At 56.2% G+C, this 15,454-nt stretch overlaps 1 protein-coding gene across 2 annotated transcripts in view; it reads left to right on the top strand.

The window, feature by feature from the left end:
• KCNH2 (potassium voltage-gated channel, subfamily H (eag-related), member 2) overlaps nucleotides 1–15,112 on the top strand; it is a 40,407-nt gene extending 25,295 nt beyond the window's left edge. Inside the window, exons 3-15 of one of the 2 annotated variants that reach the window (XM_006895160.1) lie at nucleotides 1,698–1,862; nucleotides 3,137–3,580; nucleotides 4,155–4,366; nucleotides 8,370–8,798; nucleotides 9,196–9,583; nucleotides 9,831–10,030; nucleotides 10,317–10,569; nucleotides 11,473–11,666; nucleotides 11,916–12,012; nucleotides 12,383–12,655; nucleotides 12,746–12,932; nucleotides 13,201–13,378; nucleotides 14,586–15,112. In XM_006895160.1, coding sequence (XP_006895222.1) covers nucleotides 1,698–1,862; nucleotides 3,137–3,580; nucleotides 4,155–4,366; nucleotides 8,370–8,798; nucleotides 9,196–9,583; nucleotides 9,831–10,030; nucleotides 10,317–10,569; nucleotides 11,473–11,666; nucleotides 11,916–12,012; nucleotides 12,383–12,655; nucleotides 12,746–12,932; nucleotides 13,201–13,378; nucleotides 14,586–14,735 — 3,170 coding nt within the window. In that variant the 3' untranslated portion in view covers nucleotides 14,736–15,112. Of the gene's footprint in view, nucleotides 1–1,697; nucleotides 1,863–3,136; nucleotides 3,581–4,154; nucleotides 4,367–5,803; nucleotides 6,241–8,369; nucleotides 8,799–9,195; nucleotides 9,584–9,830; nucleotides 10,031–10,316; nucleotides 10,570–11,472; nucleotides 11,667–11,915; nucleotides 12,013–12,382; nucleotides 12,656–12,745; nucleotides 12,933–13,200; nucleotides 13,379–14,585 lie in introns of those variants that run through there. The other variant, XM_006895161.1, reaches the window with a different exon arrangement.
• The last annotated feature ends 342 nt before the right edge of the window (nucleotides 15,113–15,454 follow it).

Below are 15,454 nucleotides of genomic sequence, written 5' to 3' on the forward strand. Positions count from 1 at the left end.
GTTTCAGTTCTTCCAAGATAGACTTGTTTATTCTTTTAGCAGTCCATGGGATACTTAATACTCTTTTCCGACACCACAACTCAAAGGCATTGGTTTTTCTTCTGTCATCTTTATGCGTTGGGCAGGTTGTTGTTATGTACCATTGAGTTGGAACCTACTCGTAGATGACTCTCCAGCAAGTCTTCGGAGGCATTTAATCACGTGGGAGGAGATTGCCTGTATTTTTCAGAGCATTTGCTGGATTTGAACTGCATGTCTTCAGGTTGACAGGGAAATTCAGGGAAGATTGGTGAAAACAGCTTGAGGAAAAGAGAACAAAGAGGAAGGATTATGCCTGGGCCCTTATGAGGTTCACAGAGAAGGGGCAGCATTTTCATGTGCTTTTGGGTTTAATAACAGGATTTCCTGTGGATAGTAGGTTCTGCGTTTGGCTCTTGGTGGGCCTGAGAATTTGACAGGTATCTACTTCAGAAGTCTGTAGGGTGAAAGTATTTGGGCTCTTACACTGGATAGAGAATAGAAAGAGATGGGGGAAATTGGATCTTGTTCGTCTAGGAGAGAATTTCTGAAGGGACAGGACTCATATGATGTAGGGCTTTGGTGACCAAAGCGAGACTGGCAGGGATAAAGTCAAGGGCAGAGAGACGGATGAAAGATCTAGAGGAAATGCTTTGATTCTTTAATGAAGGATCAGTTTGCTTTATTTCTAATAATGCTGCAGATTAATTCTTCTGGGAAACACAAGTCACATGCTTGGATGTCCTGGCAGTGCCAAATTGCTGTAACGTTTTTGAAACTCCTGCTCTCATTTCTGTTCTTACCTGGTTGTAAGCTGACACAAAATTTGGGGATTTACCAAATGAGATCAGAAAGATGGTCACAGCTAACCTGCCTATACTCTTTGGTACGAGCCAGGCATTACCATAAGCAGTTAGGATGCACTGGCTTTTATAATCTATACAATTCAAAAGGAGCCCTATCAGTATAATGACTGTTAAGTGAAAGGTTGGATGTTCCAGTCTTCTACCTGCTTGAGAGATGAAAGATGGGTAGTCTTTCCCCATTAAGATTGACAGCATTGGAAGCTTGACAAAGGGTTGTATGTGTTAGAATCCATCCAACTGCAAGTGTTCATTTTGGTTTTACAGATCATGAGAAAAGAACAATTATAATTTCCAAACTTTTTAAAAATATATCATTCCCATTCTATTGATGAGGAAAATGAGATAGAGGGAGGGTAAATAATGAAAATGTACAAATATTAAGCAGCAGAGTTAGGATTTGAACTTAGTCATTCTGGATCTAAAATTTAACCACAATACCTGGGGGCAAAGCAATGATGGATTACAGGGGAGAGTTGTGGGGAAAAGGAATGAATGATAAAAATGATGGAGGCATAAAAGGTTATAAACTAATGTCAGAGAATATGTCAGGGAAGGGAGCTAGAGAACTAAAATAGGCAGAATGAGGAAAAAGGCGACTGTGTGTCTAGCAAGCAAGAGAAGACAGGTAGGGTGGAAACTGCCAAGTTGGACTCCAGAATGACACCTCCGGGCAGAGGGAACAAAAGCAGGGTGGGGGACGGTGGGAGGTGGAAGTGGAAAGCCCTGGCTGGCTTGGGGGTCTGCCCTGCCTGGTTCTTCTCAGCCCCTTTGAGGCTGCCAAGGTGTCTCAGCGTCTGTGCCTGCTGCTTGCAGGGAGCTGCTTCTTGTGTCTTGTGGATGTGGTGCCTGTGAAGAATGAGGATGGGGCCGTCATCATGTTCATCCTCAACTTTGAGGTGGTTATGGAGAAGGACATGGTGGGCTCCCCACCTCGGGACACCAATCACCGTGGCCCCACTTCCAGCTGGCTGACCCCAGGTAAGCACAGCCCTGTTTCCGAGTTGGCTCAGAAATAGGTCACCCTCACCACAAAGCTGCCAGAGGAAGAACCTGCCAACGAGATAGCTTGGGCCTACACACCTGGTTTAGGATCCTGTTGTTGTGGGTCAGGCCCAGGGATCTTCCCAGTTCCTGCCCTTGGCCTTGAGGTAGAGTGACAGACTGGGATCACGCTTACAGATGCAGGATAATCCTTATTTCCTAGCCTCACCTGCTTGGCTCCCTATCCATAGTTCCCTGACACTTCCCTCTCTCCAGTCTGTTCTGGAACTGTCCACTAGGGGAGAAGTACACTTTCCCCAAGTGGCTCAGGCTACTTCTGAGTGCCCTCTCTGATCTTTAGGAAGCTCTGTCTTGGATGGACCTCAGTCTCTTTCTTTGTAGTTTTTTCCTCCTAGGACAGGTCCCTGGACTGGAGTGGTCCCATTCCCCTACCAGTTCATTTAGGAAAAGGTTTATGAAGGCTTTCAGGGGATTACTTCTCTTGGCTGGAGACATGATGACCTCCCTTCATCACCTTAGTGATCTACAGGTTCAAATCCCCTAGCTACTTGCCCCTTCCAGAAAAAAAAAAGCTTCCTGGAATTTAATTTATTTCTCAGATTCACAGAAAAGTACTTTATGTTTGGTTCTGGAATGTCAGTGTTAATATTTCTGGCTCTGTTTGTTCTGTGCTGTTGTTGTTGGATATCATTGAGCCAGAACCAACCCATAACCTACCCTCTAGCTGATGTTCAGAGGTTGTGAATTGCACTGAAGGGGATTGCCCATCTGTTCCAATGGAGTAACTAGTCGATTCGAGCCACGTACCTTTGGATTGCTAGCACAACTCCTTACCACTATGCCACCAGAGTTCCCTCCTTATTCTGTAGATACTTTGAAAGGCTGTAGATTCTAGGGGCAATGGAGTACCCTCAGTTCAGACACAGGCTCTGTTTACTGTATGGCTGTGACAACATCAAACAATGCACTTACTGCCCGGCCTTTTATCAAATGATAGGATGCCCAATGAGCACAGCGGTGTTAATCACGGATAATATTTTTTTTTTAAAAGCGTATGTAGAGCCATCCTCCGTGCCTAATCAAGCAGTGGAAGTCTATTATTATCACGAGTCTTAGATTAAGAGTGTATTCGAGAAATGTTTTGGAAATTGTTACTAAGGGGTGGGACAGAGAGATGTTGGCTGTCCGCTGCCTAGGCTGTCACAGTGGGCACGCCAGCCCCCCATCTTCCCAGCACCTATTTCCCACAGGCCGCGCCAAAACATTCCGCCTGAAGCTGCCAGCGCTTTTGGCACTCACCACCCGGGACTCGTCCTCCAGGCCTGGGGGTGCTGGGGGCGCTGGGGCCCCTGGTGCTGTGGTGGTAGACTTGGACCTGACGCCCGCGGCTCCCCGCGAATCGCTGCCCCTGGATGAGGTGACATCTTTGGACAACCATGTGGCGGGCCCCCTGCCTGCAGAGGAGCAGCGTGTGCTCGTGGGCCCAGGCTCCCCAGGGTGTGCCCCCACGCCCAGCCCACACTCACCGCTGACACACAGCCTCAATCCCGATGCCTCGGGCTCCAGCTGCAGCCTGGCCCGGACCCGCTCCAGAGAGAGCTTTGCCAGCGTGCGCCGGGCCTCCTCGGCCGATGACATCGAGGCCATGCGCGCAGGGGCGCTGCCCCCACCTCCACCACGCCACGCCAGCACCGGTGAGCAGGGGATACTGGCCCTGGGGCCCGGTCAGCACCCACAGCCAGGCCTGCGAGTGTCAGCACCTCTGCTCCCCACTCTCCACCACCTGGCTGAGCCCGGGAGGTGGAAATCCCATTAACCATTTATTTAATCCCCTAAGTGGCCTTTTAATCCATTAAATATCCTATTATATCCTTGGACTCATAGAACCTTTACTGGCCCCTGGAGCTGGCTTTCCAAGATAGCCTGGCACTAAGATGTCCCAGGGGAGGCCGGGGAGGCACCCTGGGCCCCCCACTGCTCCTGGGGCTTTGTTCAGGTCACTGCCCTGTTTTGGGAGCCTCCTCCCGTTTGCGTTCCTCAGTTTTGTCATGCTCTTTCCTTGGAGTGTGCGGGGACAGGCTTGCTTGTGCTGGACTGGCTGTTTCTTCTTGACCCCTGACTCCTGGGCTGATCTCCACATGGGCTTACCTGTACCATCTGCCCCTGATTTGCACTGAGCTGAGCATCCACTTCCTCTTCCAGGCCCTGGCCTGGCTGCCTTCTGGCCCCTCCCTGCCAGCCTGACCTCACTCTTCCTCTCCACCCCAGGGGCCATGCACCCCCTGCGCAGTGGCCTGCTTAACTCCACGTCAGACTCAGACCTTGTACGCTACCGCACCATTAGTAAGATCCCCCAAATCACCCTCAACTTTGTGGACCTCAAGGGCGACCCCTTCCTGGCTTCACCTACCAGTGACCGGGAGATCATAGCACCCAAGATAAAGGATCGAACTCACAACGTCACTGAGAAGGTTACCCAGGTAGGTGCCTGTCTCCTCAGCCATCTCTGGAGGCGCTACGAGGGAGAGGATGGGGTGGGCAGGCATCTGTCCAGGAAGGGAGAATGCATGCAGTTAAGAGGGGTTGGAGGGGCTGGCTCTTGAGGGTCTGTTGATCTGTTGACCTGGGCTGTTCTAGATTTGGGTAGATGAGAGGGCAGTCTGAGAAGACTTGGCTGGAGAAAGACAGTCTAGAGAGGGCAAGGAGAGGAGAAGGGGCAGATAAGATTGATGTCTGTGTTGTCTGGAGGGCATGGAATAAGGACAGGGCATGGAGGAAGGATTGGGCATTGAGGAAGCATAGGGTTTTGAGGGAGGATAGGACTTTGAGGCTGGGTACAGAAGTTCAGACTGAAGGGGTAAGGGTGGGCAGATAAGGCAGTGATAAGGATGTGCAGGGTCTAGCCAGGATGTGAGTACTGGGGACAGACCAATAGGAGACATCTGATTAGAAGGGGATGCTGACAGGGAGGTCGGAGGAGGCAGCCAGGAGGACCCTGATTGTTCTACACCAAGTGGAGAAGCAAGACAGAGGGTGGGGGCCAGTGCTACAAGCTATGACCAGGGTGGCCTGGGGGGGTTCACTCCTACCCTGGGGCCTTTTTCCTACATGAGCGGAGGGGGATATCTGGTGTGGGTGCAGAGATATAGAGAGGGTGAAGTCCCTGAGTCCTGCCTTCTGGGGTATTGTCAGTCACTGCCCTTGGGACAGGGCCTGTCTAACCATTTGGTCTTCCCGAGGACTGAACCCTCCCGCCAATACCCTCAGTCCTCATCAGTCTCAGTTTGGTCCCCTCTTCTGTCCACCACATGCAGCAAATGAGAAGCCTGCCCCTCCCATGCCCGTTCCATGCAGTTACCTGGCTGGCCTGTGTGAGGAGCGGCCCTCGCAGGCCTGGCCTCCCTGTGTGCTCCTGGCTTCGCGCCCACTTTCTTTGCTGCTCTGGGCCTCTGCCAGCCTCCAGCTCCTTAGTGTTGGCTCCTGAACTGTCCCCCTCACCCCAGGCCCTGGTGCCTGGCTTCCTGCCCCTGCCCCTGCTTTTCATCTGCCTTCGCTCTGCACCCAGGCTGCTGTCTGCCGGGGTGTGGATGTGGGTGTGGGTGCAGGTGGGTCTGCGGGTGAACGTGCGCATGTGCTTCTGGCTGTATGGTCACTGTCCTGTCTCTCCATCTCTGTTGTCTGACTGGCTCAGCTCTTACTCAGCCCGGCAAGGCTGGGTGTCGGGGAGACCATTAATCTGTGGTGACAGGCCGCCTGCTGGGTTGAGGGGGAGGGGCAGGGCTGCAGGAACTGCTGCAGCAGAGCCTGGGAGCGGGCTGTGGGGGAGGGGGCCAAGGGCTTGGCACAGGGCGCAGGGGCGGGCACAGCGGGGTGGGAGCCCGGGTGGCGGGTGGGGGTGGGGACCATAGAGGAGGAGGGGCCGGCCGCTGGAACGGAGGTTCTGACTGCGGCCGCGCTGCTGGGCTGGTGGTGCGGGGCAGAACGCAGCACCCTGGTAGCAGGGCCCACACTAGGGGCCACAAGCAGGGTGGGCCTGGTGGGCTGCTGTCTACACACTTGGGCAGGTTGACCCCAGCTCTAGGGGTCCAGCCCCGGCCACCCTGGCTTCATGCCAGAGGCTGCCCTGGGAGCCAGTCTGCTGGTCTCTGGGGCACAGTCTGGCCTGGGACTGCTGCTGGGACGCAGGTAGGGGGCTAGTCAGGCCCTTGAGCCTAAGGAGGGCAGGACGGGGGAGCCAAGTTCTTCCATGGCGGCCACAGCAGGGAAGGCGAGTGGGACAGGGGCTCTGCAGGCCAGGGCCCAGAAAGGCCGGGTGAGGCGGGCTGTGCGAATCTCCAGCCTCGTGGCCCAGGAGGTAGGTGACCCCCGGCCCTTTCCATCCTGGACGGGGCCTTGAGGCAGGGGCCTGTAAGTCGGGCAGGGGGCCCGTGTGTTGGCCCTTGGCAGAACTAGGCTGGGAAAAGCTTCTGAGAGGCAGTTCATGGGGTAGGAGGTCTACAGCTCTGCTTGACATCCAAGCTCCTGCTCAGTCTCCTCCAGACCCAGTGACTTGCGGAGCGGTGTTTTCTTCTAGGGCTTCCCCGTGCTTTGGCTTCTGTGGTTGGTAGCCTTCTGGCTCAAAATGCAGAGGGTGGGGAGAACAGGAATGGAACGGGCATGAAGGGGATCATGGGGAGCTGGCAGAGGGGCTAACAAGACAGGGATAGGTTGTGGGCAGCAGGTGTGGGTGGCACTAGGACTGCACGACTCCTCAGTACTTGGCACTGGGTGGACCCTGTGTATGGAAGGACTGGGGTCTAGGGTTTGCAGCTGGAGTCCAGGATGCTAGTGGCTGAGGACTGAGTGGAGGTGAGGGTGCATTGAACTGAGGGGCCTGGCTCACCATTTCTGGAAGCCTGGATAGCTAGGCTCTGGGCTCTAGCCTGATGGTTACCTACTGAGAGTCCCTTCTGTCCCCAGCTGCTCTCTGGGACCTCTGACTGATAGGGAACAGCTCTAGGAGTGGACATGGTGGGAAGGGCTGGGAGTGGAACTCTCCCACAAACTTCCACTCCCCAGACCCCATCCCCTTGCACCTGAGTGAAGCCTTAGTATAAATAGGATTCTTCCCACCTCCAGGTGGAGACCCAAGATTTAGCTTAAATGAGCTTCTGTATTCTGTAGAGAAATGGATCAAGAGAGACTAAGGGCCTGGCCCCAGATCATGTGGGCAGTGAGTGTCACAGAGCTGGGACAGGCACCTGTGTCAATGAGCTAAGTGAGTCTAGGCCTTGTGCCCTGTGTGCTTGTGTGTGTGTGTTGTGGATAAACTCCACTGATGTCATGTTTGTTCCAACACAGCACCTCAGGAGAGGGGACCTGCTCCTGGGGCCAGGATCACCTTTTGCTTCCTTGTCTGAAGGGGCACCAGCTAGTTTTTTATTTAACCATCATGTGATATGCCTCCTGTCTTAGGAGAGGCATCTCAGTGTAGAGATGGTGGAGGCAGGAGTCCGTAAGTCCTCACACAGGCCCATCCTGAGCTGTGTCCAGCTGCTTCTTCCACCTTGCCTGGTGCCCCTGGAGTGCCTGTGTCCACAGAGATGTCAGTCCCCTAACTAAGGCCTTCTTAGTGTCCAGTTCTTTCCTTCAGTGGTGTTCTCCACTAATAGTTCTATCTTGTGAAGCAAGATTTGAATGAGTTTGGGAGTCAAAGATGAGGCCCTGGCAGGTGGAACTTTGGAAGTAATGCTGGCCACTTTGGCTCTTGAGGCGGCCAGGCCAGGCCAAGGGTCAGACTGTGGCAGGACCCAGGCTGGGGGAGCTTGAGTTGAATCATAGCCTGTGAGAGAGCTAGTGAGGGGCAGGCAGAGGCTCTAGGGGCAGAGTAGGGGAGCCGGCCTTCGCTTAGCCTCACTAGGCTGCCTCAGGGCACAGGGCAGAGACTGGCTGGGAGGTCAGAGGGGGGTTTAGGGTCCTGATATATGAGGCTGATTGATACCTCTGGGCCAGTGGCATACAGGGGCCTTTAGACTTAGTCCTTTGGCTGCCCAGCAGTGGGACTTCCTCCCTCACATTATGCTGAGATGATGCAGGCTGGGAGCCTCAGACCTCTGCCTGGTGTCCCAGGCTGACACTAGGCTGTGTGCAGATGCAGCTTCAAGGGTGGAGCAGGTCCAGCTATAGGCACGGGGCCTGTCTTGCTTGTGGGGGCGCTCTACTTCTGAGAATGACTTATAAGTGCCCTGAAGTCTGGCTGAGTTAGCTGGGTTGCTGCATGGCATTCTGGGAACTGTATACCCCAAGTCAGAGGGTAACCACGTGCTACAGGCACTTAACTAAGGGTGGGCATTCTGTTTGAAACCTTTTTGGCTTCCCTGCTGCCTAACTGCTTCTCCAGAAGCTTCAGCAGAGCGGTCATACCGCTTGAGGGCCCATGGCTGGGTTTCCCCAGCCCTCTGCCCTGTGGGCCATCACCCCTCCCTGCCCCTTCCCCACACACAGGTGCTGTCACTGGGGGCTGACGTGCTGCCAGAATACAAGCTGCAGGCGCCGCGCATCCACCGCTGGACCATCCTGCATTACAGCCCCTTCAAGGCCGTGTGGGACTGGCTCATCCTACTGCTGGTCATCTACACTGCTGTCTTCACGCCCTACTCGGCCGCCTTCCTGCTGAAGGAGTCAGAGGAGGGCCCCCCGGACCGCGGCTGTGGCTATGCCTGCCAGCCGCTGGCTGTGGTGGACCTCATCGTGGACATCATGTTCATTGTCGATATCCTCATCAACTTCCGGACCACCTACGTGAACGCCAACGAGGAGGTGGTCAGCCACCCTGGCCGCATTGCAGTGCACTACTTCAAGGGCTGGTTCCTCATTGACATGGTGGCCGCCATCCCCTTTGATCTGCTCATCTTCGGCTCTGGCTCTGAGGAGGTGCGGCTGGCAGGGATGCAGAGAGGGCTGAGAGCCAGGTGGGGAGAGGAGAGTAGGTGGTGAGAGGCTATGGGAGGGAGTGGACACCGAAGAGGAAAGGCAGCACCCACCCCACCCCTGCTCCTTCCTCTCCTCCTCCACCAAAGGCCCACTGCTTCCAGTTCATACAAAGGACCTTGTAAGCTATTGAGTGTGGCCGTAACACCTTGTGCTCACCGTGGAGCTCACGGGCCCTCTATCCATGAGACCTCTGTCCTGGTCCAGCTCCAGGTACTAGGAGGAGGTCCTGGAGCCTCACTGCGGATGCCCCCTCTGAAGACGAGGACAGCAGAGCCCCCAGCCCTCAGTAGCCCACTCCCCGTGTCTGCCTTCACACTGATGGCCATTCCCCCTCCAGCTGATCGGGCTGCTGAAGACGGCGCGGCTGCTGCGGCTGGTGCGCGTGGCGCGGAAGCTGGACCGCTACTCGGAGTACGGCGCGGCCGTGCTCTTCCTGCTTATGTGCACCTTCGCGCTCATCGCGCACTGGCTGGCCTGCATCTGGTATGCCATCGGCAACATGGAGCAGCCGCACATGGACTCGCGCATCGGCTGGCTGCACAACCTGGGTGACCAGATCGGCAAGCCCTACAACAGCAGCGGCCTGGGCGGCCCCTCCATCAAGGACAAGTACGTCACCGCACTCTACTTCACCTTCAGCAGTCTCACCAGTGTGGGCTTCGGCAATGTGTCTCCCAACACCAACTCGGAGAAGATCTTCTCCATCTGCGTCATGCTCATTGGCTGTGAGTGGGCCTGTGGGGCAGGCGGGGACTAGCTGGCACTTCCCGAAGCAGGAAGGCCCCGAGGGTGCTCATGGGGCTGGTGTGGAGCAGCAGTTCAGGAGAGGAGAGAGTGCCCGGCTTGATGTGTTGGCATACATGTGCTTCTCTGTGTGTTCCCACCGGGACTGCACACGTTTGGGGCATGTGGCACTGACCTAGCCCAGGGGTCCTGTGGGCGCTGACAGCCTGCCCTCCCTCCTACTTCCAGCACTCATGTATGCCAGCATCTTTGGCAACGTGTCAGCCATCATCCAGCGACTCTACTCGGGTACTGCTCGCTACCACACCCAGATGCTTCGAGTGCGGGAGTTCATCCGCTTCCATCAGATTCCCAACCCACTGCGGCAGCGTCTGGAGGAGTACTTCCAGCATGCATGGTCCTACACCAACGGCATCGACATGAACGCGGTGGGTCACCAGCCGGGCCTGCCAGGGCTTGGCCTGCTGGGCCTGTCCTTAGTGCTGTGGACAGCCTGCGAGTGGGATTGCTCACGTAGTAGAAGGGCACTTGCTCCAAAACCAGTGTGAACTTCCTTTTTGCAAATAGGAAAATGGGGGCTGAGGGGGGCAAGTGCCTGTCTTGGAAGGGCCGGCTTCTTTGAGGTGGAGAGTCAGGGCTCTTGGGCTGTGTTCCAGGTGCTGGTGGGGGTGCAAGTGTGCTAAGCTCCCACTCCTGCTGCATTGCCACCCCCAGGTGCTGAAGGGCTTCCCCGAGTGCCTGCAAGCCGACATCTGCCTGCACTTGAACCGCTCCCTGCTGCAGCACTGCAAGCCGTTCCGTGGGGCCACCAAGGGCTGCCTCCGGGCATTGGCCATGAAGTTCAAGACCACCCATGCACCACCCGGGGACACACTGGTGCACGCAGGGGACCTGCTCACCGCCCTCTACTTCATCTCCAGGGGCTCTATCGAGATTCTGCGGGGTGATGTTGTTGTGGCCATCCTAGGTATGGGGGAAGGGCTGAACTGGAGTTGGAGTGGCCAGTGGCCTCAAATGCCCATGCTCTGGGACCCCAGGCAGACAGTAGAGAGGAACTCCACCTGTAGAGGCTGATGCCCTTGGCTTGAGTCTCCTTCCCTCCTTTCATCTGACTGACGTTGAGGCACCCTGCTTCCTAAAGCATGCTCCAGTCACATCCTCTGAGAGAGCAGTGGCAGGACGAAGGCACATTTTGCGTTGCACGTGGGGTCCACAAGGGGCCTGTGGGTTTGGCAGCCTCATGTAGCAGCCATGCCCACCTTCCAGGGCAAAGAGCCCATTTGCTCTCACTCCTCCTTTCTCTGCACTGTACCTGTAGACATGTGTGCCTGGCAGTGTGATCACCCTGCCCTGTGAGGGACTTTCTTGGTCCTTGCTCCTTAGCTAAGACAGGCCAACTCTTGCCCGCCGCTTGTGGAAGGAGCTTCTAGAATTTCATAGCCCCGTCTGCACAAAACCACATTTCCTCTACAAACACATCCCATGTGACACTGATGCTAGATTCTTTTGTCCTTGGTCTTCATGCAAGCCTTCTACATTCTGGCATTTTCTGCTTTAGGCTTGCTCAGCTGCGCTGGAAAACAGTTTCTGTGAGTAGGTGATTGGGACAGAAGGATGTTTATGAAGTGAGATTTAGGGTAGACATGGAAGGAGAACTTAGGAATTTTAGGTGGTCATCCAGAGCAGAGCGTTTGGGTGATGAGACAGATCCAGTGACTGGAGCTTAAGGATCTGAGACTCCCATCAGACCTGCTGAGAGCTGGGAGAGCAGACTGGCCGCAGGGTGGAGCCAGTCCCGCCCTGGAGACAGTGGCACAGAGGAGCTGCCAGCGAGCCTGGCCTTGAGCTGCCTCCTCCTCCTCTGTGGTAGGTAAGAATGACATCTTTGGGGAGCCCCTGAACCTGTATGCGAGGCCTGGCAAGTCCAACGGGGATGTGCGTGCCCTCACCTACTGCGACCTGCACAAGATCCATCGGGACGACCTTCTCGAGGTGCTGGACATGTACCCTGAGTTCTCCGATCATTTCTGGTCCAGCCTGGAGATCACCTTCAATCTCCGAGACGTGAGTGGCCTGTCTTGTCCTGGAGCCCCGTCTTGTGTTCCCTGCACCCCACACACTGTGATGTGAAGGTGTGGTTCTCTTTCTGACCCCAGCCTCTGTCTGTAGCTGGTGGTGGTGTGGCCAGATGTGGTCATGGAGCCCATGTGACCACTCTTCCACCCCGGGCCACCTCACCTGCCCCATGTGAGTGTGTGACCGGCTCTCAGTGGGGATGGTCACAGCAAGCCTTGAGCCCACTTTTGGTTGCAGACCAATATGATCCCTGGCTCCCCGGGCAGCACAGACCTTGACGGCTTCAGTAGGCAACGTAGGCGCAAACTGTCCTTCCGCCGGCGTGTGGACAAGGGTGAGGCAAGGGGAGGGAGAGTGGCTGGACTCTATAGCTTCTTTACTTGTTATCCGATCCTTGTGAGCTCAGCTCCGTCACTTCCTGTGGCAAGAGCTTCCTGAAGGGGGTTGTAGTAGATGTTGCAGGACCCAGGAGGGTGATGGGTGATGGGTGGTCATGGAGGGTGGAGAGCCATCAGGCCCTGGGACCCTTGTGCCCACAGGAGTGAAGGTTGAAGAGTGTTCCTCCCATCCTGTGTAGCTCAGTCTGTCTGATCTTAGGAAGAGATGACATCAGAAACAGCTAGGGACAGGCGAAGCCCCCTGCACTGTCTGGTCCCTGCCTCACTGCTCTCACTCAGAGGTGCTCTCTGTTCTGTTTGCCACAGACTTAGAAAAGCCAGGGGAAGTGTCGGCCTTGGGGCCAGGCCGGGCGGGAGCAGGGCCCAGTGGCCGGAGCCAGCCAGGTGGACTGTGGGGGGAGAGCCCGTCCAGTGGCCCCTCGAGCCCCGAGAGCAGTGAGGATGAGGGTCCAGGCCACAGCTCCAGCCCCCTCCGCCTGGTGCCCTTCTCCAGCCCCAGGCCCCCTGGAGAGCTGCTGGGCGGGGAGCCCCAGACCGAGGACTGTGAGAAGCGCAGTGACACCTGTAACCCTCTGTCAGGTATGGGCTGGGCCTCACTGGGCAGGAGGCCAGTTTGGGTGGCGGGCTGAGTGGAGCGAATGGGCCTCATCCTGACTCTTCTGGCTCCAGGTGCCTTCTCGGGTGTGTCCAACATTTTCAGCTTCTGGGGGGACAGTCGGGGCCGACAGTACCAGGAATTGCCTCGCTGCCCCACCACCACTCCCAGTCTCCTCAACATCCCCCTTTCTAGCCCAGGCCGCCGGCCTCGGGGTGATGTGGAGAGCCGGCTGGATGCCCTCCAGAGGCAGCTCAACAGGTGAGGCCGAGGCTGGGGCGGTGGCTGTGTGTGCACACGTGCACGTGCATATGCCCCCTATGTGCACAAGGGGCTTTAGGGCTTCACCTGGTCCTGGGGTCTGGGTGTGGGTTGCTGGCAGTAGCTAAGGCCATAGGGAAGTGTGTCTGTGTGACTCCTCGCATCAGTGCTGACCACCTGCTTCTGGACAGTGGCAGCGTGGTTTCTGAGTCACAGGGAATGGTGTTAATGGTGTCTCTTCCTGCCACTCTGCTCCTTCTGCCTTCAGACTAGAGACCCGGCTGAGTTCGGACATGGCCACTGTGCTACAGCTGCTACAGAGGCAGATGACACTGGTTCCGCCCACCTACAGCGCTGTGACCTCCCCAGGCCCCGGCCCCACTGCCACCTCCCCTCTTCTACCTGTCAGCTCCATCCCCATCCTTACCCTGGACTCGCTTTCTCAGGTACGAACAGAACCCGCAGAGCCCTGACCCCCACTTCCCTGACCTGACCCCACCAGAAGCCTGTTGCTGCCTTTCTGCGTGACATCGTGCCCAGCCTCCTGCTTCCGCTGTTGTCACCATCCCATAGTCTCTGCCCCTGAGGAGGGCTGTCTTGGGAACTGGGCATAGAGAGGTGGCCCTGAGTGGCTGTCACAGAAGTCAGAGGGCCTCTCTGCTCGTGTACTGATAGAGGGAACCACATGTGACCTTAGGACCGTGGCTTTCCAGAGTACAGAACATGATGGAGCCTGAACCCTGGGGTGTTATGGGGTGTTCCTGCCGGCATGTCTTTGGGACAAGACTTGGGCTTTGCTGTGGCTCTTCCCACACTGTGGTAACACTAGCCCCCCAGCAGGCTTTTCTGTATGGTCCAGCCTTCCTGAGGCATTGAGGCCAAGCACTTGAGGGGAGGCATCCTAGGCCTTCTTCTCAGCCCTCCTGCTGGATAAAGGGTCTCTGTTACCCTGTGCTCTTCACCTGCTAACAGGATAGCTGTGTTGGGGGCACCTCTGAAGTTCCCTTAGGGCCCTAGGAGGGTCCCTCTGGTTCTTGAACTGTTCCTTCCCTCTCTCCTGCCCTGCCTCCTCTGGCATCTGCTCCCCCTCCCATATGCCGCCTGCTCCTGTTTTCAGACACCAGGGCCCACGTCAGCAAATGTGCCAGTCTCCCCTCACAGCCTCCCCCGCTGAGATGGCACCGGCGTGCTCGCAGTGCACACAGACCCTCTGCCTGCCCTACCGTTCTTCCTGTCCCCCGCAGCCCTCACCTGGCATGTCCCTGCTTCTAGGTCCCTGAGTTCTGTCTACTGGAGGAAGGCGGCTTGTTTCGCTGTCGCAGCTTCTGTCCTAACTCAGAGCCCCCTTTATCCTAAGCTGGATTTGGACTCAGCTATATTCCCTGGGGAAGTGGCTGCAGCCTGTAATGTTCCTGGGCTCGGGACAAGGCTGTGTGCGCCAGCCCCGAATGAATGCTCTCTACTCCTGGGTTCCTGCCCACTGGGAACTCATTCCTCTTTTTTAATCTCGATACCCTTTTGGTAATCCCAGTCTGGCTGCTTCGAAGCTTCTCTGTCCCAGCCTTAAGCTCCCCGCTCTGTCTACTATACCTCTTCCTTCCTGCCTCCATCCCTCTGTGGCTCTTGCTTACTAACACACAGTGTTCTTTGCAGGTTTCCCAGTTCATGGCATGTGAGGAGCTCCCCACAGGGGCTCCAGAGGCCCCCCAAGATGGTCCCACCCGACGCCTCTCTCTGCCAGGCCAGCTGGGGGCCCTCACCTCCCAACCTCTGCACAGACATGGTTCCGACCCAGGCAGTTAGTGGGGCTGCCCAGCGTGGACACGTGACACACCCGGGCTCAGGGCATGGCCTGGGCCTTTCCCCTCTAAAGCCTGCTCAGGCAGCCATGGCTGTGGATAGCACAGCCCCTCCCCAGCCCTCAGGACCAGCTCCTCCTGCAGTCCCCTGGGTCCCAGTGGGAGGGGCAGGGGCAGGGCCAGGCAGCGGACAGGGGGCCTGGGGTCCCACCCTGCCCTGGGGGCATTAGCTGGTCTAACTGCCCAGAGGCACCTGGCCTGGGCCTTAGGCACCTCAAAGACTTTTCTGCTATTTACTGCTCTTATTAATAAGGATCATATGAATAATTAATGAAGATGCTGATGACTATGAATAATAAATAATTATCCTGAGGAGACTCCGTGGTCTTGGGAAGGTACAATCCTCAGCTCCTCTGTGTGTGTGTGTGCACACGTGTGTAAGCACATTGTCCCATCTGAATGGGAACCCATAAAAATGACACAAGCTACCTCGTTGCCTCCAGCCTGTGTCTGGCCAGGTTTGGGGAGCAGCCATACATTTGATTGTTCTAAGTGCCAAGTACCTCCATGGTGTTAGAGTTCACATTATGAGCTTATCTGCTTGGCTCAAAGTTGTGTCAAGAGTAGATTCATTTCTAGGCCTGAATATGGCTAAGGACGATGGTGTCAGGGACTCTCCCAGTCTCTGACAGACAAGTAAACCTGGCCATTTTTATGGTTTTG

Source organism: Elephantulus edwardii, unplaced genomic scaffold (assembly GCF_000299155.1).
Source record: "Elephantulus edwardii isolate Elephantulus edwardi_28Jun2011 unplaced genomic scaffold, EleEdw1.0 scaffold00161, whole genome shotgun sequence".
Taxonomy (NCBI): domain Eukaryota; kingdom Metazoa; phylum Chordata; class Mammalia; order Macroscelidea; family Macroscelididae; genus Elephantulus; species Elephantulus edwardii.